At 46.7% G+C, this 22,878-nt stretch overlaps 1 protein-coding gene across 4 annotated transcripts in view; it reads right to left on the reverse strand.

The window, feature by feature from the left end:
• LOC132816570 (autophagy-related protein 16-like) overlaps positions 1-22,878 on the reverse strand; it is a 97,648-nt gene that overhangs the window by 20,394 nt on the left and 54,376 nt on the right. For all 4 annotated transcript variants that reach the window (XM_060826342.1, XM_060826340.1, XM_060826339.1 and 1 more), the window contains 4 exons: positions 13,216-13,286; positions 11,768-11,839; positions 5,222-5,342; positions 662-767 (listed from right to left, as the gene is read on the reverse strand). In XM_060826342.1, coding sequence (XP_060682325.1) covers positions 662-767; positions 5,222-5,342; positions 11,768-11,839; positions 13,216-13,286 — 370 coding nt within the window. The remainder of the gene's footprint in view (positions 1-661; positions 768-5,221; positions 5,343-11,767; positions 11,840-13,215; positions 13,287-22,878) is intronic.

Here is a 22,878-nt window from a genome sequence, read left to right on the forward strand (position 1 = left end):
AACTACATCACCGTTGGTCTGGAGTCACATGTCAGCCAGACCAGGTAAGGACAGCAGATTTCTTGGAAAGGGTGGACGCTAGGAAATTGCTTCCCTCAGACACTAGGGCTCGTGGACACAACCTTAGAATTAGAGGGGGTAAATTCAGAACAGAAATGCGGAGACATTTCTTCAGCCAGAGAGTGGTGGGCCTGTGGAATTCATTGCCGCAGAGTGCAGTGGAGGCCGGGACACTAAATGTCTTCAAGGCAGAGATTGATAAATTCTTGATGTCACGAGGAATTAAGGGCTACGGGGAGAATGCGGGTAAGTTGAGTTGAAATGCCCATCAGCCATGATTGAATGGCGGAGTGGACTCGATGGGCTGAATGGCCTTACTTCCACTCCTATGTCTTATGGTCTTATTTCCTTCCCTGAACAGCATTAGTGTGAGAGTTGCATGGTCACCATTACTGAGACTAGTTTCCAGTTACTGTGGTGGGGTTTGAACCCATCTTCCCAGAATATTAGCCTGGGGTCTGAGGAGTGACAGTACCGCTTTTTCACCAACTCCCCAATGCCTTATTGAAATTTATGTTAACTCTGTTTGCAAAGGGGCTGGATTTTTATGGGATTGAGAGAGTCCCTCACTCACTGAGAGCCCATTGCAAATTGCCTTTACCTTGTGTCCCACAGGCGAACCTTCTCATCAAAGTGACCACTTATGATGAGGTAATCTGAGCAAACGATGTCACTGCAGCGAGACGGGAGAGGGATCGAACTGACACCTGGAACAACAATAGCAGGGAAGAGAAACAGACTGATGAGAAAAACCTACATCTTCAACTCAATCGTTACCTCAAATACACTCAAGTCCTGAAGGGTTTTAATTGCTCCTGAACCGTTGTCAGCTCTGAGACTGAAACCTTCCATCTCGATCCCACGAAATATAAATGGCTTTCCTGGGAATGTCAGGATCTCATTATCACTTCCCCACTTTAGAGTAATGGATGCTGAGATTATGATTAAACTGCAGGCTGCAATCTTATGGGAAATGCTCAGATGATTTATGTATGAGATAATGGATTCCAGACAACTTGCTCCGTGCTTGGATCTATGTGACTGGGAAAAGGTGTTGGATTATTCATTTACAATTTCAATAAAAGTCATGGCCATCTGTGAGTGAGGCGGGGGTGGGGTAGTTGGATGTAGTGCAGAACTAACCCTTGCAAGCTAATGGGTTAGGGGGAACGTGGCCAGTAAGTTCTAGTTATTTTTAACCAACCTGTACAGGGATGTTATAACACACTTTTGGAGCAGGTGGGACTTGAATCCATGGGACTTTCTGGTCCAGAGGTAGGGACAATACGAAAGGCACCACAAGAATCCAAAAAAAAAGTTGGTCAGTGAACCTGTCTAGAAATACACAGCTTTTCAGAGACATTTGTTACATACCTCTGGAGTAAGTAGGTCTTTTTCACCCAGAGAGTGGGTGTGGGAGGGTGGGGGGATGGTGTTAGCTGGAACTCACTGCCTGTAAGGGTGGTTACCTTCATAACAATTGAAGAAGTATTTTGTGTGCACTTGCACTACCAAAGCATGCAAGGCTGTAGGCCAACTGTTGGAAAATGGGATTGGAATAGATAGGGGGTTAGTTTTGACTGACGCAAACTCGATGGGCAGAAAGGACTTTTGTCTGTGCTGTAGATCTCTACGTTTCTATGACTTGACCCCGGCCCCCTGACTGAACATTCGGGACATTACCACTGCACCACAAGATCTCCTCGTTTTCACACTGGTATCTGATTGGTTAACAGTGAACAATGAGTCTCACAAAGAGGAGGTACCAGGCTTAACAATAAGATATTGTTTGATAGCAGCTGGTACAATTTACATTCTCTGTTTTGACACGATGATAAAGACAAGGAGCCAGGAAAGGCACATCCAACCCCTTCAGATAGACTACCCCTTTCTCCACTCGGAATTAGGGATAAAGGACATTAAGGATAAAGTGATAACTGGTCCATTTTTGGTCTGGTCCATAACATAAGGGATGTAGATGAGGGCAATGCTTTTGCTGTAATCTAATTAGACTTCAGCAAGGCTTTTGAGAAAATCCCACATGTGAGATTGGTAGCTAAATTAAAAGAGTCTATAAGATTCAAGGAAATTTTGCAAATTGGATCCAGAAACGGCTGAGTGGGGGAAGCTGGGAGGGATGGTTGAGGAGTGTTTTTCCGATTACAAGTCTGTGTCTGGCGGTGTCCCACAAAGGTCAGCCCTTACTAATTAAATAAATGATTTAGACTTGAATGTAGGAGGGTTGATCAGGAAGTTTGCAAATTATACAAAAATTGGTGCATGGTAAGTTGTGAAGAGGATTGCCTGGGATTACAGAAAGATGTAAATTGGGTTGGTCAGATGGGCAGGATGAACAAGGCAAGGGAATATATGATGAATAGCAGAACCTTGGGCAAGCACTGAAGATCAGAGGTTCCTTGATGTGCATGTAGACCAGCCCCTTAGGTATCAGGACAAGAGGATTTGGTGGTTAAGAAGGAATGTGATATTTGTTTTTATTAGGTGAGGCAGAGATTTTAAAGAACAGGGTTGTTATGCTGGTACTGTACAAAACATTGGTTAGTTCGCAGGTGGAGTATTATGTGCAGCTCTGGAATCCACATTATAGGAGGATGTGGAGAGGGTGCAGAGAAGGGTTTCAGTTATGAAGAGAGTCAGAATCAGAGTCATAGAGATGTACAGCACGGAAACAGACCCTTCAGTCCAACCCGTCCATCCCAACCAGATATCCCAACCCAATCTAGTCCCACCTGCCAGCACCCGGCCCATATCCCTCCAAACCCTTCCTATTCATATACCCATCCAAACGCCTCTTAAATGTTGCAATTGTACCAGCCTCCACCACTTCCTCTGGCAGCTCATTCCATACACGTACCACCCTCTGTGTGAAAAAGTTGACCCTTAGGTCTTTTTACATCTTTCCCCTTTCACCCTAAACCTATGCCCTCTAGTTCTGAATTCCCCACCCCAGGGAATAGACTTTGTCTATTTATCCTATCCATGCCCCTTATGAATCATAAACACACAGATAGACATAAAGGCACACACAGACACAGATGTACACACAGGTATACATACATAGACATACTGTCACACACAGGCACAGACACACACACACATAAACAGGCATACAGACACACACAGACAGAGGCATAAAAAATAGACAGAGACACAAATAGAGTCACACACACACACACACACACACACACACACACACACACACACACACACACACAGTCAAATTAAAATATTGTCATGGGTCAGAGTCATACAGCATGGAAACAGATGCTTCGCTCCATCTCGTCCATGCCGACCAGTTTTCCGAAACTAATCTAGTCCCAGTTGCCAGCACTTGGCCCATATCCCTCTAAACCCTTCCTATTCATATACACATCCAGATGCCTTTAAATGTTGTAATTGTACCAGCCTCCACCACTTCCTCCAGCAGCTCATTCCATACACGTACCACCCTCTGTGTGAAAAAGTTTCCCTTTAGGTTCCTTTTAAATATTCCCCACCTCATCTTAAACCTATGCCCTCCAGTTTTGGACATCCCTGCTCTGGGAAAAAGACCTATCCATGCCCCTCATGATTTTATAAACCTCTATGAGGTCATCCCTCAGCCTACGACGCTCCAGGGAAAATAGCCCCAGCCTGTTCAGCCTCTCCCTGTAGCTCAAATCCCCCAACCCTGGCAACATCCTTGTAAATCTTTTCTAAACCCTTTCAGGTTTCACCAGACGTTGTGGAGGTCTCCGTACACTGCCATTTCTCCTTGGCCAGCCCTTGAACAGCAAAGCAGGCTCGAAGGGCCGAATGGCCTACTCCTGCTCCTATTTGTTTTTCTCTCTGTCTCCTATCCATCTCTTCCTGTTTCCTTCTCTCCTCCCATTCTTCCACTGCTCCTGACCGCCAAAGCACTGGGATCATAAAAATGAAATCAAAGATGTCAGCTTTGGACAGAGGAAAGGGTTTGAGTCAGAAATAAAAAGGAGAGGAAATGGGGATGAGAGAAGGAACAAGATGAGAAGAGACTTGTAGTGATTGAAGCAAAGTTGGCCAGGTGAATCTCATTGAATATGAGATCCCCAACTGGGGATGTTAACTTGGACCAATCATGGAGTCCTGGCTAGCAGATTTAAGCAGAAGTGGGGTTGCGGGGGCATCTAGTGGTACAGAGACAGTGTCCCTATCTCTGGACCAGGTTCAAGTCCTCCAGAGGTGTGTATTAATACCTCTGAAAAAATTGATTACAAAAATAGATTATAAACAGGAGTGTCAGTGGTTCTGTTCATTTGAGGGGCTGTTTGGATAAGCGTCATGTACTATTCTCGTGTAAATAAAGGGTGACTTGGTGATGGGATACTCCATGGAGTTACTTCAGTGGAGAAATGGGAAGAGACCGAGCAAGGAGAAACAGGAAGAGAATAGGTAAGGAGACAGGGAAGGCAGCATTGAAACAGGGGAAGGGGAGTGAATGAGGGACAAAGGAAAAGGTGGAAGAGAAAAAGATAGAGAAGTAGCAGGGGAGAGAGAAGCAAGGAAGGTAGGAGCGAAAGAGGAAGAAACAGGTAAAGGGAAGGAGAGAAGAAAGAGATTAACAAAAAGTGGGGAAGCGATAGAGAGGGAAAGAACTATGAAATGGGAAGACGAGAAGGGTAGAGACAGGGAGAAGATGGGAGAGAGAGGGAGCAGTGGAAGAAGGGGAGGAGAGAAGGAATGAGAAGAGATGGATGGGAGACATAGAAAAAAATTAGGAGGAGTAGGAAATTCTGTCTACCATTCTGTGCCTGCTTTGCTGTTCAATATGATCTTAGCTGGTCATCCAACTACCCAGTTCTGCTCTCTCCCTCATACCCTTCCATCCCTTTAGCTCCAAGAACTACAGCTAAGTCCTCGAGAGAGTAAGAATGAGAGAGTTAACTGTATCAACTCTTGCTCTGTACATCAGATGGAGGGCATCAGCTAGACGGTTACTTGAACACATGTAAAGGGATAATGTGAAGACCAGGAGTGGGATATGTAGTTGAGGGGGAGTGGGGGTCAAAGAGACAGGGTCATACCTCAAGTACGTGAAGAAAGGGCCACAGACAAATCAGAGAGCAGGTGAGTAAAGTGAGACAGTGCTTTGTAAAAGCAGGAATGAAGTGAACTTACTCACAGGCAGCTTTGCTCAAGTCCCAGACTTTGATTGTTCTGTCGTGGCTCCCTGTGACAGCTTCTCGGCAGTAAAACTTGAACTTTGCCGCTGTGACCTTTGCACTGTGACCTGACAAAGTGTGCTGGGGAGAAAATGTGAAGCAGAACAATAAAAAAAGTGTAAAATACCAAAACTTAGAAAGAGACTAAAACTCAGAAAAAAAAAGACACACTAAAAGAAAACTCATTAAAGATTGCATAGATTTAATAAGACCATAAACTGTGGGAGCTGGAGGAGGCCGCTCAGCCCATTGAGTCTGCTCCACCTTTCAATAAGATGGTGGCTGGATCTGATAATCCTCAACTCCACGCTTCCTTCTTTATCTAACAGGAAGTCTGTTTCATGAGGGAAGTGGGTGCATTAGCACAGGCTCAAGTAAATGTCCGAGAGATGCAGATCCAAATCCCACCATGGCTGCTGGTAGAGGAATTTAATTGTACTCATTCAACAAGTACAAACACAATGGGCTGAATGGCCTCCTCATTCTTAGCTCGAACAGTTCAGAGATCAGTTTTCTGTAACTAGTGGACGTTGTTATTACTGCAATGTTAAATTGACTGAAGCATCTCAGATACCTCTCCCTAAAGAGCCCAACACTTGCCCCTGATAGGTCCAGTTATCAGCCCCACCTTTTACTCAGTGATCACATGCCCACCTCTCAAAGGCTAATTCCCAGGATGTAGGTGTTGCTGGCTGAGCCAGCATTGATTGCCCGTCCCTAGTTGCCCCTTGAGAAGGTGGGAGTGGGCTGTCTTCTTGAACAGCTGCAGTCCACGTGCTGCAGGGATACCCACGGGACGCTCAGACTTTGCAGTGAGTCATACAAATGGAGTACCTCACTCAACCATTTCAGAGACACTCATCACGATGAACCTGGACCAGACCAGACCAGGACAGAGGTTTCCTTCCTTAAAGGACATTTCGTCAAGACGACCGTGGTAGGATGGATATCAAACAATGATGAGTCAGAATACGGGAAGGAGATAGAGGGCTTGGTCATGTGGTGCAATGAGAACAATCTCATTCTCAGTGTCAGCAAAACTAAAGAACTGATCGTTGACTTCAGAAAAAAAAAAGGAGGAAGACACACCCCTATCCACGTCAACGGAGTGGAAGTTGACGGGGTGGAGAGGGTCAAGTTCCTCGGAGGGACGATAACTGACAACCTGTCCTGGCCCTCCCATGTAGATGTGGCACAATAACGCCTCTCCTTCCTCAGGCGGTACAGGAAATTCAGCATGTCCATAAGGACCCTCACCAACTTCTACAGATGCATATTTCTAGGTTTAACTGGCTTCCTTCCCTAAAGAACATGGATGGAGAGGATGGCTTTGTGTTTACAACAATTGACACCAGTTTCACAGTCGCCCTTAATCTGGCTCTTAATTCCATTGATCAATGACTGTTGTCATGGTTACCATTACTAAGAATGGCTTTCAATTCCAGAGTTTATGCACTGAATTGATGTTTCACAAGCTGATGGTGTGTCCCCATAACTCTGTCCAGTAACAATGCTGCTACACTACATTACACATTTAATAAGGTAAGGTTCATTCTAAACTTCCTCTATTGAATATAAGTTTGTTCTTAATTTTACAGCAACTTGAAGTAAGCTTTCTACTTTAGTACTGAGTGGGTATTCAGATAAGTCGGGTATGGATGCTAGGGCAGTTGCTTGCTCCTCCTGCAGAATGTGGCAGGTGGAAGACATGGCACACGTCTCCGCTGGCTACATTTGAGGGAAGTGCACCCAACTCCAGCTCCGTGTTAGGGAATTGGGGCTGGAGCTGGATGAACTACGGATCATTCGGGAGGCTGAAGGGTAATTGAGAGGAGTTACCGGGAGTCGGTCACTCCTAAGGCTCAGGACAAGGAGAGATGGGTTACAGTTAGGGGGAGGAAAGGGGACAGACAGACAGTGCAGAGATCCCCTGGGGACATTCCCCTCAGCAATAAGTATACCGTTTTGGATACTGCTGGGGGGGGAATGACCTACCAGAGGAAAGCCATAGCAGTCAGTTCTCTGGCACTGAGCCTGACACTGCGGCAAAGAAGGGAAGGGGGCAGAATAGAAAAGTACTCGTGGTAGGGGACTCGATAGTTAGGGGAAACGACAGGAGATTTTGTGGTCAGGATCGGGATTCCCGGAAGGTATGTTGCCTCCCTGGTGCTAGGGTCCGGGATGTCTCCGATCGGGTGTATAAGGTTCTAAAAGGGGAGGGCGAACAGCCAGAAATCGTGTTACATATTGACACTAATGATCTAGCCAGGAAAAGGATTGAGGATATAAACAGTGATTTCAGGGAGTTAGGGTGGAAGCTGCAAAGCAGGACGAACAGAGTAGTGTTCTCTAGTTTACTACCGGTGCCACGAGATAGAGAGGCGAGGAACAGGGAGCAGGCGCAGCTTAACACGTGGCTGTGCAGCTGGTGTAGGAGGGAGGGCTTCAGATATGTAGATAATTGGGATGCCTTCTGGGGAAGGTGGAACCTGTACATGAAGGACGGGTTGCATCTGAACTGGAAGGGGACCAATGTCCTGGGTGGAAGGTTTGCTCGAGTAGTTCGAGAGGGTTTTAACAAGTATGGCTGGGGTTGGGAGGGGGGGGAACCTGAGCTGTATACCGGAGGTGAGAGTTGATGCAGATGATGCAACAGCAAGATGTCGACCAGCTAGTGGGAAGGATTTTCCTGGAAAGGAACCAAGGGATCAGTTAAAGTGTTTGCTTTAATGCAAGGAGTATCAGGAATAAAAGTGACGAACTTAGAGTATGGATCAGTACCTGGTGCTATGATGTTGTGGCCATAACAGAGACATGGGTTTCTCAGGGGCAGGATTGGTTGCTGGATGTTACAGGGTTTAGAGCATTTAAAAAGAATAGGGAGGGGGGAAAAACGAGGAGGGGGTGTAGCACTACTAATCAGAGAGGGTATCACAGCTACAGAAGCTTCCATTGTCGAGGAAGATCTGCCGACCGAGTCAGTATGGATTGAAATTAGGAACAGCAAGGGGAGCAGTCACCTCGTTAGGGGTTTACTACAGGCCCCCCAATAGCAGCAGGGAGATGGCAGAAAGCATAGGTCAGTAGATTTTGGAAACGTGTGGACATAGTAGGGTTGTTGTAATGGGTGACTTTAACTTTCCAATATTGATTGGAACCTCCTTCGAGCAGAAGATTTGAATGGAGCTGTTTTTGTAAGATGTGTTCAGGAGGGTTTCCTAACTCAGTACATTGACATGCAATGAGGGGAGAGGCCATTCTAGACTTGGGGGCTCGGAAACGAGCCGGGGCAGGTATCAGATCTTGTGGTGGGAGAGCATTTTGGTGATAGTGACCACAACTGCCTCACATTCTACATAGCTATGGAGAAGGAGAGGATTAGGCAAAATGGGAGGATATTTAATTGGGAAGAGGAAACTATGATGCAATTAGACATGAGTTAGGAAGCATGGATTGGGAGAATTGTTTCATGGTAAAGGCACTACAGACATGTGGAGACTGTTTAAGGAACAGGTGTTGCAAGCGATGAATAAATAGGTCCCTCTGAGATAGGTAAGAAGTGGTAAGATAAAGGAACCTTGGATGACGAGAGCGGTGGAGCTTCTCGTCAAAAGGAAGAAGGTAGTTTACATAAGGTGGAGGAAGCTAGGGTCAAGCTCAGCTCTACAGGATTACAGGCAGGCGAGGAAGGAGCTTAAAAATGGTCTGTGGAGAGCCAGGAGGGGGCACGAGAAGGCTTGGCAGAATGGATTAGGGAGAACATAAAGGCATTTTACACTTATGTGAGGAATAAGAGAATGGTCAAAGAGAGAGTAGGGCCGATCAGGGATAGCATAGGGAATTTGTGTGTGGAGTCTGAGGAGGTAGGGGAAGCCCTAAATGAGTTTTTTGCTTCTGTCTTTACGAAAGAAACGAACTTTGTAGTGAATGAAACCTTTGAAGAGCAGGTGTGCATGCTGAAATGGATAGAGATAGAGGAAGCTGATGTGCTGAAAACTTTGCTAAAGATTAGGATTGACAATTCGCCAGGCCCGGACCAGATTTGTCCTCGGTTGCTTTGGGAAACGAAAAATGCAACTGCTTTGTCACTTTCGATATCTTTGCATCCTTGCTCACCACTGGAGTCGTACCTGAGGACTGGAGCGAGGCAAACATAATTCCTCTCTTCAAGAAAGGAAATAGGGAAATCCCCGGCAATTACAGACCAGTAGGTCTCATGTCTATCGTCTGAAAGGTGTTAGAAAGGATTCTGAGGGATAGGATTTATGACCATCTGGAAGAGCATGGCTTGATTAAATGCAGTCAACACGGCTTTGTGAGGGGCAGGTCATGCCTCACAAACCTTATCAAGTTCTTTGAGAATGTGACTAGAAAGGTTGATAAGGGTCGAGCTGTGGATATGGTGTATATGGACTTCAGCAAGGCATTTGATAAGGTTCCCCATGGTAGGCTCATTCAGAAGATCAGGAGGAATGGGATACAGGGGAACTCAGCTGCCTGGATACAGAATTGGCTGGCCAACAGAAGACAGCGAGTGGTAGTAGAAGGAAGTTATTCTGCCTGGAAGTCAGTGGTGAGTGGTGTTCCCCAGGGCTCTGTCCTTGGGCCTCTACTGTTTGTAATTTTTATTAATGACTTGGATGAGGGGATTGAAGGATGGGTCGGCAAGTTTGCAGATGACACAAAGGATGGAGGTGTCGTAGACAATATAGAGGGCTGTTGTAGGCTGCAGCGGGACATTGACAGGATGCAGAGATGGGCTGAGAGGTGGCAGATGGAGTTCAACCTGGATAAATGTGAGGTGATGCATTTTGGAAGATCGAATTTGAAAGCTGAGTACAGGATTAAGGATAAGATCCTTGGCAGTGTGGAGGAACAGAGGGATCTTGGTGTGCAGGTACATAGATCCCTTAAAATGGCCACCCATGTGGACAGGGTTGTTAAGAAAGCATGTGGTGTTTTGGCTTTCATTGACAGGAGCATTGAGTTTAAGAGTCGTGAGATCTTGTTGCAGCTCTATAAAACTTTGGTTAGACCGCACTTGGAATACTGCGTCCAGTTCTGGTCGCCCTATTATAGGAAAGATGTGGATGCTTTGGAGAGGGTTCAGAGGAGGTTTACCAGGATGCTGCCTGGACTGGAGGGCTTATCTTATGAGGAGAGGTTGACTGAGCTCGGACTTTTGTCATTGGAGAAAAGGAGGAGGAGAGGGGACCTAATTGAGGTATACAAGATAATGAAAGGCATTGATAGAGTCGATAGCCAGAGACTATTTCCCAGGGCAGAAATGACTAAGACGAGGGGTCATAGTTTTAAGCTGGTTGGAGGAAAGTATAGAGGGGATGTCAGAGGTGGGTTCTTTACACAGAGAGTTGTGAGAGCATGGAGTGTATTGCCAGCAGCAGTTGTGGAGGCAGGGTCATTGGGGACATTTAAGAGACTGCTGGACATGCATATGGTCACAGACATTTGAGGGTGCATTCATGAGGATCAGTGATCGGCACAACATCGTGGGCTGAAGGGCCTGTTCTGTGCTGTACTGTTCTATGTTCTATTTATAGAGTTTTTAAAAAAAAATCTTGTTTAGGGATGTTACCACACACCTCTGCAGGAGGTGGGACTGCTAGCTGCAAGGTAGGGACACTGAGCCACAGAAGACCTCAGATACATTTATGTACAAACCGAGGACATGATTGAATTGAAACCCATCGGTTTGTGATTTTCACTTTTCATTGATAGGGGATTAATGTTATTCAAGTGATCAACAATGACCGGTGTGTGTTTTAAAATGTTTGTTCATTGGAGATGAGATCAACCCTCATCGTGTTCAATGTTGCAGCAGACTCAAGGGGCTGAAGGGTCTGCTGCTGATCCTAGTCCTTATCTTCATGGACTCCCTACAGTGTGGAAGCAGGCCATTCAATCCACACTGACACTCCAAAAAGCAACCCACCCAGACCTACCCTATAACCCAGCATTTCCCATGGCTAACCCACCTAACCTGCACATCCCTGGACACTATGGACAATTATCCATGGTTAATCCACCCTAAACTGCACATCTTTGGACAGTGTGTGGGAACCGGAGCACCCGGACACCCATGCAGTCACGGGGAGAATGTGCAAACTCCACCCAGACAGTCGCCCAAGGCTGGAATCAAACCCGTGTCCCTGATGCTGAGAGGCAGCAGTGCTAACAACCAAGCCACCATGCCATCCATCTTTTGTGGGCAAGTCTGACTGGGACCTCATCCCTAATTGCCCCAGGTAACTCTCTGCAGTCCTTGTAGCGTAGGGACACAGAGGGCAGTCATTATTCGGGTTGCGATTTTAAAGTGTAGCTCAACAGAACTGGGTTGAGAATTTTATAATTCTGTACCTTTACCAGCATCATCAGTATCCTATTCAAGTCTGACCCCTTGTACAAATTCCCACATCACAGGGGCTCAGAAAACTCTGCAATGAACCACAATTTCAAAAACGTGGAGAGAGTCTGCTCAGACATACCTTCAGTTCACAATCCTTCAGACTCCATAGGCGGGCAGTGTTGTCATATGATCCTGCTAAGAGATGTAGACCCTATTAGGAAGAGGAGAAAATGGTATTAATCAGCCATTTGGACTGAAATCTTATCTCTAGTATGTTAGAAATACTGTGGATACGAGAGCAGATCTGATGCTACGTAGAATGATAGCAAATAGGAGTGGGAGTAGGCCATTCAGCCCATTGTACCTGCTCTACCATTCAAGAGGGTCATGTCTGATCACCCAACTATGCACCACGTTCCCACTTTCTCCCAGTGCCCTTTAATCCATTTAGCCCCAAAGTGCAATATCTAACTCCTGGAAAATAGGGTGTGGGTTTGGGTGGGAAGCTTTTCGGAGGGGGGGGTCAGTTTGGACTCGGTGGGCTGAATGGCCTGCTTCCAAACTATAGGGATTCTATGAATTAAGAACTAGTATCAGCAGCAGACCATTCATCCTCTAGAGTCTGCTGCACCACTCAACCTCTTCCTGTGGCAGAGAATTCCCCAGGCTCCCCACTCTCTGGGTGAAGACATTTCTCCCCATCTCAGTTCCAAATGGCCTACCCCATATCCTGAGACTGTGACCCCTGGTTCTGGATTCCCTGGTCATTAGGAACATCCTTCCTGCAGTTACCGCGTCTGATCCGGTGAGTATTTTACAGGTTTCTATGAGATCCCCCTCACTTTTCTACACTCCAGTGAATATAATCCTAACCAATTCAACCTCTCCTCATGTATCGGTCCTGCCATCCCAAGCATTAGTCTGATAAACCTTTGCTGCACTCCCTCAGTAGCCAGAACAGGCATTAAGGAGACCAAAACTGCTCAAAATGTTCCAGGTGTGGTCTCACCAAGGCCCTGTATAATTGCTGCAAGATATCCCTGCTCCTGAACATGAATCCTCTCGAATGAAGGTCAACATCCCATTTACCTTCTTCACCTCCTGCGGCACCTGCAATGTTCCTGTCAGTAACTGGTCTACAAGGACACCCAGATCTCAGTGCACACCCCAATTCACCTCATTCAGATAAAACGCTGATATCATGTGTTTGCTATCAAAGTGGGTAACAACACATTTATCCCCATTGTACTTCATCTTAACTTAGAAAATAAATTATAAAGAAAATTGATGGGGAGGCATTGATGAGATCATAGGAAGAGGCAGGAAGAAGTGGGGACAGATTTGTTAGCTCTTTCAAACAGGACAAGATGGGGCTGAACGGCCTACTTCTCTGCTGTGTATCTATGAGAAGGGATTAGTTTGGGCAGTGACGAGCAGGGTCGGGGATTGTGGGGGTTGGAATGCCACAGAGAGATTCCCTCACCCCGACCCTCCTGACAAACACCAATCCTTCCAAGGTCCTACGCCCACTCCTGGCATTATGAACCCTCAGTCCTGTCCCCAGATTCGAGGGCTCCCTTCACTCACCGAGGGATCAAACTCAATGCTGGTCACTCCATCGTTACTCCCCTCCAGAATTTTCACCAGCTGGAGCATTCCTGTTGGGCAGAAGTGGGCAGACACAGTTAGCCAAAATCAAAACCTTCCCCCCTCCCCCCAACTCTGCTACTAGAATCAACAAGCCACTGTCCACTCCAACAACAATATAACAACTGGCCATTACATACAGAGTGAAATCAAGCATTGCTGTGGGAGAAAGGAGCCTTTTGACTTCTACCTATCAGGACAACTCACAGAAATATGAAAGTAAATGATCATAAGACATAGGAGCAGCAGTAGGTCATTCACCCCTTCAATAAGATCATATCTGATCAGATAATCCTCAACTTTCCTGACTTTTCACCATAACTCATGATTCTCTGACCGATTAAAAATCTCTCTATCTCAGCCTTGAATATACTTAATGACTCAGCCTCCTGTGGTAAAGAATTTCACAGATTCACTCCCCTCAGGGAGAAGAAATTCCTCCTCATCTTGGTCATAAACGTGGGACCCCGTATTGTGAGATGATGCCCTCTGGTCCTAGACTCTCCCACAGGGGAAGACAACCTTCCCTCATCTACCCTGTCAAGTCCCCTATGTTTCAGTAAGGTCATCTCTCATTCTTCTAAACTCTAATGAGTACAGGCACAATCCACTCAACCTCGCCTCAAATAATCCCTCCGTACCCAGTATCAGCCGAGTGGATTACCTTCAATGTCAGTCTATCCTTCCTTAGGTATGAGCTAAAGTGAAGAGTAAGAAGAGGCAACAACATTTATACTGTATGAGAGTAGAGTGGTGATTGGTTTACAAAAGGACTAAGATAGACATTGCTGTGGAGAATGTACCAGGTTGATGATGATTGACAGTTAATTGCCAGATTTTGCTTAAATGTTGAGCCACTTGGGTTGACTCTGATTGTATTTCCTGGAGGATTGAACCGGAGAACACCTGTCAACAGTTTTGTTGAGTTAAAGAACATGTACGCACACACTGCATTCGTTTCAACAAAACGTAATGCTGAATTGAGCGCAGAGATGTTAGAGCAAGAGGTCAAATATTTGCTCAAAGAGATTTGCTCTTAAAGATCATCGTAAAGGAAGAGAGAGAGAGAGAGGCAGAGGGGTTCAGGTTGTTCAGAGAATGTTTAGGGGAATGCTGGACGTAGCATAAATGAAGGGTGCTTGTGTCTGGGATGTAGACAACACAAAGGTCATACAGAGCGAACTGAATCTGTCAGGCATCTGCTCTGGTTTCTGTGTCGGGATTTCTTAACGTTGAGCCTGTTTGTAAGATAGGAGACTAAATATTTAAGAGTTGAGTTGGGCCGTTAACAAGGTGTCTAACAAGTGATACCAGCCCTGAACTGGTCACTCACTGCTGTCCAATGAGATGAATGCCATTCTGCTCCATAACAAGCAAAACAAAACGGACTGAGATGCTGCCAAAATCGAGGTGGGCCTCAGCAGACTTCATGCATCTTGCTGTAGCGCAAGTCACTCAGATCCTGATAAGATTTCACATGTGCAAAGAAAAATTTGTTTTAACCCCTGACTGCTGTAATGTTCGGGGGCAGATATGTGACAAGTTTCCTTGTGAGGTTTAAAGGAAAGATAAATACTTAGTGCTTAATGTAAACAATTGGACTTCCTTGCACACACAAACATGTACACACACTCACTCACACTTATGCAGACACACACACATCCCCATGCAGACACACACCGATACACACACACCCCCATGCAGACACACATACACTCACTCATTCACACCCATGCAGACACACACATACATACACACTCACACCCATGCAGACACACGCAGAAACACACACTCACACCCATGCAGACACACACACACATGCAGACACACACACACGCAGACACACACACACTCACCCATGCACACACACACACCCATGCAGACACACACACACCCATGCAGACACACACACACACTCAACCATGCACACACACACACTCTAACCCATGCAGACAAACACACACACTCACCCATGCAGACACACACATACACTCACCCATGCAGACACACACACACACTCACCCATGCAGACAAACACACACACTCACCCATGCAGACACACACACATACACACTCACCCATGCAGACACACACACACACTCACCCATGCATGCAGACAAACACACACACTCACCCATGCAGACACATACATACAGACTCATTTATACATATGAACATGCACACACATGCATTCACACACATACTCATACATAGATGCAAGGTAAAAACAATGACTGCAGATGCACCAACCAACCACCCTCCCACTCTGCCGAGGACATGGAGGTCCTGGGCCTCCTTCACCGCCGCTCCCTCACCACCAGACGCCTGGGGGAAGAACGCCTTATCTTCTGCCTCAGAACGCTTCAACCCCAGGGCATCAATGTGGACTTCACCAGTTTCCTCATTTCCCCTTCCCCCAGCACACCGTAGTTCCAAACTTCCAGCTCAGCACTATCCCCATGACTTGTCAGGACTTGTCCTACCTGCCTATCTTCTTTTCCACCTATCCACTCCACCCTCCTCCCTGACCTATCACCTTCATCTCCTCCCCCACTCACCTATTGTACTCTATGCTACTTTCTCCTAATCCCCAGCCTCCTCTCACTTATCTCTCCACCCTTCAGGCTCTCTGCCTGTATTCCTGATGAAGGAATTTTGCCCCAAATATCGATTTTCCTGCTCCTCGGATGCTGCCTGAACTGCTGTGCTTTTCTAGCACCACTCTAATCTAGACTCATACATAGATGCAGACACACCCACACTGGTACACACTCATACAGACACACACACACGCAATCACATACACTCGAGAGTGTGTAATTATAAAGGTAGATTTAAAGTATCATGCACAAGAAGCAAGCATGATGTGAGAATTTATTTTCACACAGTCAGCAGATAGAGTCTGAAACACATTGCCTGGAAATGGGGCAGGGGTGCGTTCAATTGAGACATTCAAGAGGGGCATTTGATGTTAAGAAACACCCGTGCAGGGATATGGGGAAATGCAGGAGTTAGGCAGAAGATGATTGAAAAGATGCATTGGGCCGAATGGCCTCCGCCTGCACTGTGATAACTCTGTGATGCTGGGCTTAGGAGTTCAAGAACTCTGTTGCATTTGTTTTTCCCTGGGGTGTAGACTTGAAACAATTGAGGCCTGTAATTACTTTGTCCAAAGAGAGAAAAGCCCTGGCAGTTTGAGTTATGCAGATTTCCCTTATTCCTGTTCAGTCAGAGTGGAAGAGCGAAACCTCATAGGGAAGCCTTGCTACAGTTCCTTGGGTATAGAGCTTAAAGATGACCTGAGTGACTTGTTCATGGAATATGGGGATCCCTGGTTGGGCCCAGCATTTACTGTCCATCCATAGTTGCCCCTTGAGAAGGTGGGGGTGAGCTGCCTTCTTGAACCGCTGCTGTCCACGTGCTGTGGGTAGACCCACAATGTCCTTAGGGAGGGAATTCCAGGATTTTGACCCAGCGACACTGAAGGAACGGTGATATATTTCCAAGTCAGGATGGTGAGTGGCTTGGAGGGGAACTTGCAGGGGGTGGTGTTCCCACGTGAGCGGCACGGTGGCACAGTGGTTAGCACTGCTGCCTCACAGCGCTGGGGCCCGGGTTCAATTCCTGCCTCAGGCGACTGACTGTGTGGAGTTTGCACATTCTCCCCGTGTCTGTGTGGGTTTCCTCCGGGTGCTCCGGTTTCCTCCCACAGTCACAAAGATGTGCAGGTCACATGTGCACCTCACTCAGGTGAGTTGGTCATGCTAAATTGTCCATAGTGTTAGGTATAGGTGTATGGGTGGGTTGCGCTTCGGAGGGTCGGTGTGGACTTGTTGGGCCGAAGGGCCTGTTTCCACACTGTAAGTAATCTTGTCCTTCTAGATATAGCTGTGGTGGGTTTGGAAGGTGCTGTCTGAGGATCTTTGGTGAATTTCTGCAGTGCATCTTGTAGATAATACACATTGCTGCTACTGAACATTGGTGGTGGAGGGAGTGGATTTTTGTGGATGTGGAGCCAATCAAGTGGGGGCTGCTTCAATCCTGGATGGTGTCGAGCTTCTTGAGTACTGCTGGAGCTGCCCCCATCCAGGGTAAGAGGGGAGTATTCCATTACACTCCTGACTTGTGCCTTTTAGTCAGTACCACCTTCTAACCTGCAATCCTGACCTCTCCGCCCCCACCCCCACTCTGGCCTATCACTCTCACCTTAACCCCCTTCCACCTATCGCATTTCCAATGCCCCTCCCCTAAGTCCCTCCTCCCGACCTTTTATCCTATCCTGCTTGGCACACCTTCCTCATTCCTGAAGATGGGCTCATGCCCGAAACGTCGATTCTCCTGCTCCTTGGATGCTGCCTGACCTGCTGCGCTTTTCCAGCAACACATTTTCACCTTTTAGATGGTGGACAGGCTTTGGGGAGTCAGGAGGTGAGTTACTCACCACAGTGTTCCTCACCGGCAACTGTAACCAAAGTGTTTATGTGGCTGATCGAGCTGAATCAGGTGACTGATCAGTGTTAACCTCCAGGATGTTGACAGGTGTCCACTGATGGTAATGCGATTGAATGTCAAGGGACAATGGTTGGATTCTCTTGTTGGAGATGGTCGTTGGAGATGGTGCAATTGTCCTTGCCACCCGTCAGCCCAAGCCTGGATATTGCCTGGGTCTCTGTGTAATGGTGACTAAAAATAAATAACCGCAGATGCTGGAATTCCGAAACTAAAGCAGACAGTGCAGGGATAACTCGGCACGTCTGACAGCATCTGCAGAGCCAGGAACAGTTTCAAGTTCATGGGGCTTTGTCAAGGGTCACTGATCTTGAAATATTTACTGTATTTCTCTCTCCACAAATGCTGCCAGACCTGCTGAGTTTCTGCAGCACTGTCTGCTTTCGTCCTGTCTAGCAGACATCCTTAGCTGGGGTCCTACCCCTTCATTGGTCAAAAGGTTTCTGACCCTTCCTGATCAGAAGGTATCTCATTGAGAAAAACTCATAAAACATTCCGTTTCGATCATGGGAACACACCAACTCTATCCACTGTGCTCAGGGGTAATTGCTGATGGTCAGGCCATTTGCAGACAACAGTCTGGGTATCACTCATTCACACAATATCTTCATAAAGTAAAGCCACTCTCTGGATTTCATGTTTGGAGACAAAAGGTCTGCAGCAGTGTTGTGCAATCGTTTTTTAAAATTAACCACAGCCAGAACAGGTCATGTACTTTAATTACTTTGTTAAGACTTATCCCAGACAGGGAATTAGCTCAGAGATCTCTGTTGTACACTTTTACAGAAAATGGCACTTAACCCCTTGACTCCATTGTTTCACAGAAGGTGCCTTTGTTTTAATTCATTCACATGATGTGGGTGTCACTGGCTGGGCCAGCATTTACTACCCAAGTCCAATTACCCATAGCGCGGTCAAGAATCACCCATATTACCATGGGTCTGGAGTCACATGTAGGCCAGAACAGGAAAGGATGGCAGTTTCCTTCCCAATAGGACATTGTGAATCAGATGGGTTTTCCAACAATTGACAATAGTTTTCATTATCATGACTGGACCCTTAACTTCAAATTTTATTCAGTTCGTAGAGTCAGATGTACAGCACGGAAACAGACCCTTCAGTGCAACTCATCCATGCCGACCAGATATCCTAATTAACCTAGTCCCACCTGCCATATCCCGGCCCATATCCCTCCAAACTCTTCCTATTCATATACCCATCCAGATGCTTTTTAAATGTTGCAATTGTACCAGCCTCCACCACTTCCTCTGGCAGCTCATTCCATACACGCACCACCCTCTGCGTGAAAGGTCCCTTTTAAATCTTTCCCCTCTCACCCTAAACCTATGCCCTCTAAGTTTGGACTCCCCCACCCTGGCGAAAAGACATTGACTATTTTTTTCTATTCATGCCCCTCATGATTTTATAGATCTCTATAAAGTCTCCCCTCAGCTTCCAAAGCTCCAGGGAAAACAGCCCCAGCCTACTCTGCCTCTCCCTATAGCTCAAACCATCCAACCCTGGCAACATCTTTGTAAATCTTTTTAGAACCCTTTCAAGTTTCACAGCATCCTTCCTGTACCAGGGAGAACAGAATTGTACGCAATATCCCAATAGTGGCCTAATCAATGTTCTGTGCAGCCCCAATATAACCTTCCAACTCCCATAGTCAATGTACGGACCGATAAAGGGAAGCATACCAAATGCCATCTTCACTATCCTATTCAAGTCCCACCATCTGCTCTGGAATGTTACGAAGTGTCCAGAACATTTCCTTGCGCTCTGGATTAATAGTCTGGCGATAATACCACTGTTTTGGAATTATTGGGCCTATTTTGGGTTTATACTTCAAAAGTTCATATTTGTAGCTCATAAGTTCATAGTGCAGAAGGCCATCAAGAGCTGGTTGGTACTGGATTAGGAAAAACCTCAGCTTCCTGCTTCAGTGTTATTGGAGCTGCCCCCATCCAGGCAAGTGGGGAGTATTCCATTACACTCCTGCCCTGTGCCTTGGGCAGGTGTTGAGGAGGAGTCAGGGGGTGAGTTCCTTGCTGCGGCCTCTGACCTGCTGTTGTAGCCACTCTGTTTATGAGGGGAGTCCAGTTGAGTTTATGGTCAGTGGCAACCCCAGGGTGTTGATGGTAATGCCACTAAATATCAAGGGGTTGTTACAACTCTTGCTGAGCTATTGTTTTCAGTGCTGTTTAAGAACAAGCCCCAGATAACCCATGAAAGCATGTAGATCTGTTACTGTGCTGTCAGTACTTTGGCCTGAGGTTCAACGTTGAGTCCAAAGTGAACAGTTTAGAAAACTCACAAATCTGTGAACCCCATTTGGAAGAATTAGCCCATACTGGTGGCATTATGTTTATGAGGAAGGATTTTTTGGGGGGGGGGGGGGTTGGTGCTGTGGATGTTAATTAGGGTCAGGAATTTGTCCTCCAGAGAGTTCAGAGGCAGTCACAGGGTTATCTCAGTGCGGACGGGCTTGGGAAAGGCCAGCCTCGATGATTTGGGACCTTTACCCAGCTGTTTAAAACAAAACAGAAAGCAGCCCCTCCAACACCTCACACCGCCCCCCCCCCCTCACCTTCCTTATGTCTCACACTTGACCCCTCACACCCAGGATCCAGCCCCACCTTGCTCACAGATCCTTTGTGCTAACCTGTGTCCCTCTACACACTCGAGTATCCAGTAACAATTAACAAGGTCGCTGAGAGTGCAATAGGTGGATGGAGGTGGGGTGAAAGTGATAGGTCAAAGAGAGGGTGGAGTAGATAGGTGGGAAGGAAGGTGGACATGAGGATGGTGTAAAGTCAACTCACCCCATGCTCCCACATCACCAATATTGCCCTTCTACCTTCCATTCCATCTGCCCTACTATCCACCATGGCCAGATTCAATATCTGCTACATAAAAAAGTCTCACTGATAAAACCCATTCACTGCATTTACCTCCCTTCAGTTATTTAATCCCTTCTTTAAAAAAAAAGTGTTTATACACCCACTTTAAAAGATTTTATCAGCACTTGCAGCTGTCGATCAAACGGAGGACAGACAGGCACACCACTGTGATAATGTTAGGTTGTAAAATCAGCATAATCGTGGCAAGCAGCACAAATCCTAAAAGATAAGCTTGGCCTTTCCTCGACAGACAATGAGAAAGCAAGTGCCTTTGGTTTTTTTAAAGTTAAGCTCCAGTTTTTCTTCACAAAATTTCAAGGCAAGGAGATTTAAATCCATGACAAAAAGCTCAGGTGGCACAGTGGTTAGCACTGCTGCCTCACAGTGCCAGGGACCCAGGTTCAATTCCTGCCTAGGGTGACTGTGTGGAGTTTGCACATTCTCCCAGTGTCTGCAGTTTCCTCCCACAGTCCAAAGCCCAGTGTGCAGGTCAGGGTGAACTGGCCATACTAAATTATCCATAGTGTCAGAGGGAAATGGGTCTGGGTGGGTTACTCTTTGGAGGGTTGGTTATAGACTTGCTGGGCTAAAGGGCCGGTTTCCACACTGTAGGTGAGCAGCACTGCTGCCTCACAGCGCCAGAGACCCAGGTTCGATTCCAGCCTCAGGGTGACTGTCTGTGTGGAGTTTGCACATTCTCTGCGTGGATTTCCTCTGGATGCTCCAGTTTCCTCCCACAGTCCAGAAACAAATATGCAGGTTAGATGAATTGGCCATGCTAAATTGCCCGTAGTGTTAGGCGAAGGGGTAAATGTAGGGGAATGGGTCTGGGTGGGTTACACTTCAGCAGGTTGGTGTGGACTTGTTGGGCTGAAGGGCCTATTTCCACACTAAGTAAGTAATCTAATCTAAACTTGACAGCTCCAATGGCTTTATCCACTTTTTACATATACTTGGATCTAAAGTTTAGCAATTCCAAAGAGCTTTTGACCTCTAACCGAAAGGTACACCAAAGATGTCGCTGGACATATCCCTCAGATACCAGATCTCTTCAAAGGGGATTGAAAGCGCTCTGGCATTTTAGACATTCTCCTGAAAGGTCTGAAGACTATAAGCCATGTTTTGGACATGCCACTAACAAAACATGGATGTGCTTGAGCTGAAAATGTGTTGCTGGTTAAAGCACAGCAGGTCAGGCAGCATCCAAGGAACAGGAAATTCGATGTTTTGGGCATAAGCCCTTCATCAGGAATGAGGAGAGTGTGCCAAGCAGGCTAAGATAAAAGGTAGGGAGGAGGGACTTGGGGGAGGGGTGATGGAGATGTGATAGGTGGAAGGAGGTCAAGGTGAGGGTGATAGGCCGGAGTGAGCGTGGCTGAAGAGTTTCTGTGCGGAGGAGAGGACCTGGGGGCTGCAGTGAGAGAGAGACTCACTGAAATCCTTGTAGAGGGAGGAAGAGAGCTTCTTCAAGGAAGGCATCCTTGCAAGAGGATTCGCAGTAGGTTAAAATCTTCGGGTAAAAAATGAGGTCTGTAGATGCTGGAGATCAGAGCTGAAAATGTGTTGCTGGTTAAAGCACAGCAGGTTAGGCAGCATCCAAGGAACAGGAGATTCGATGTTTCGGGCATAAGCCCTTCATCAGGAATGAGGAGAGTGTGCCAAACACACTTCAATTATCCTCCTCCCCTCTCCTCCTCCCCCCCACCCCCCCCAACTCCGCCAAGGACAAGCAGGTCCTGGGCCTCCTCCATCGCCACTCCCTAACCATCTGATGCCTGGAGAAAGAATGCCTCATCTTCTGTCTCAGGACCCTCCACCCCCAAGGCATCAATGTGGATTTCACCAGTTTCCTCATTTCCCCTCCCCCCCCACCTTATCCTAGATCTAACCCTCCAGCTCTGCACCACCCTCATGAACTGTCCGACCTGTCCATAAAATGACCTTTAACCCTGCTAAAAGCTGAACTAACCATAATCTGTCTGAACAAAGATTAGCAGACAATGCTTCCTTTACAGCATAGGAATAACTAGACTAGATAAGACATTACTAGCCAGCCTAACTGACCTTGCAAGTACAGAAGCAGAGACTACGTTCGTCAGATAGGAGTACTTGGGTGTTGGAAAACAAGGTTTGTTCCCAGGAAATATCATAGGGCTAAGTTGCTGTCATTAAAATTGATTGGTAATTGTCT

Source organism: Hemiscyllium ocellatum, chromosome 6, assembly GCF_020745735.1.
Source record: "Hemiscyllium ocellatum isolate sHemOce1 chromosome 6, sHemOce1.pat.X.cur, whole genome shotgun sequence".
NCBI lineage: Eukaryota > Metazoa > Chordata > Chondrichthyes > Orectolobiformes > Hemiscylliidae > Hemiscyllium > Hemiscyllium ocellatum.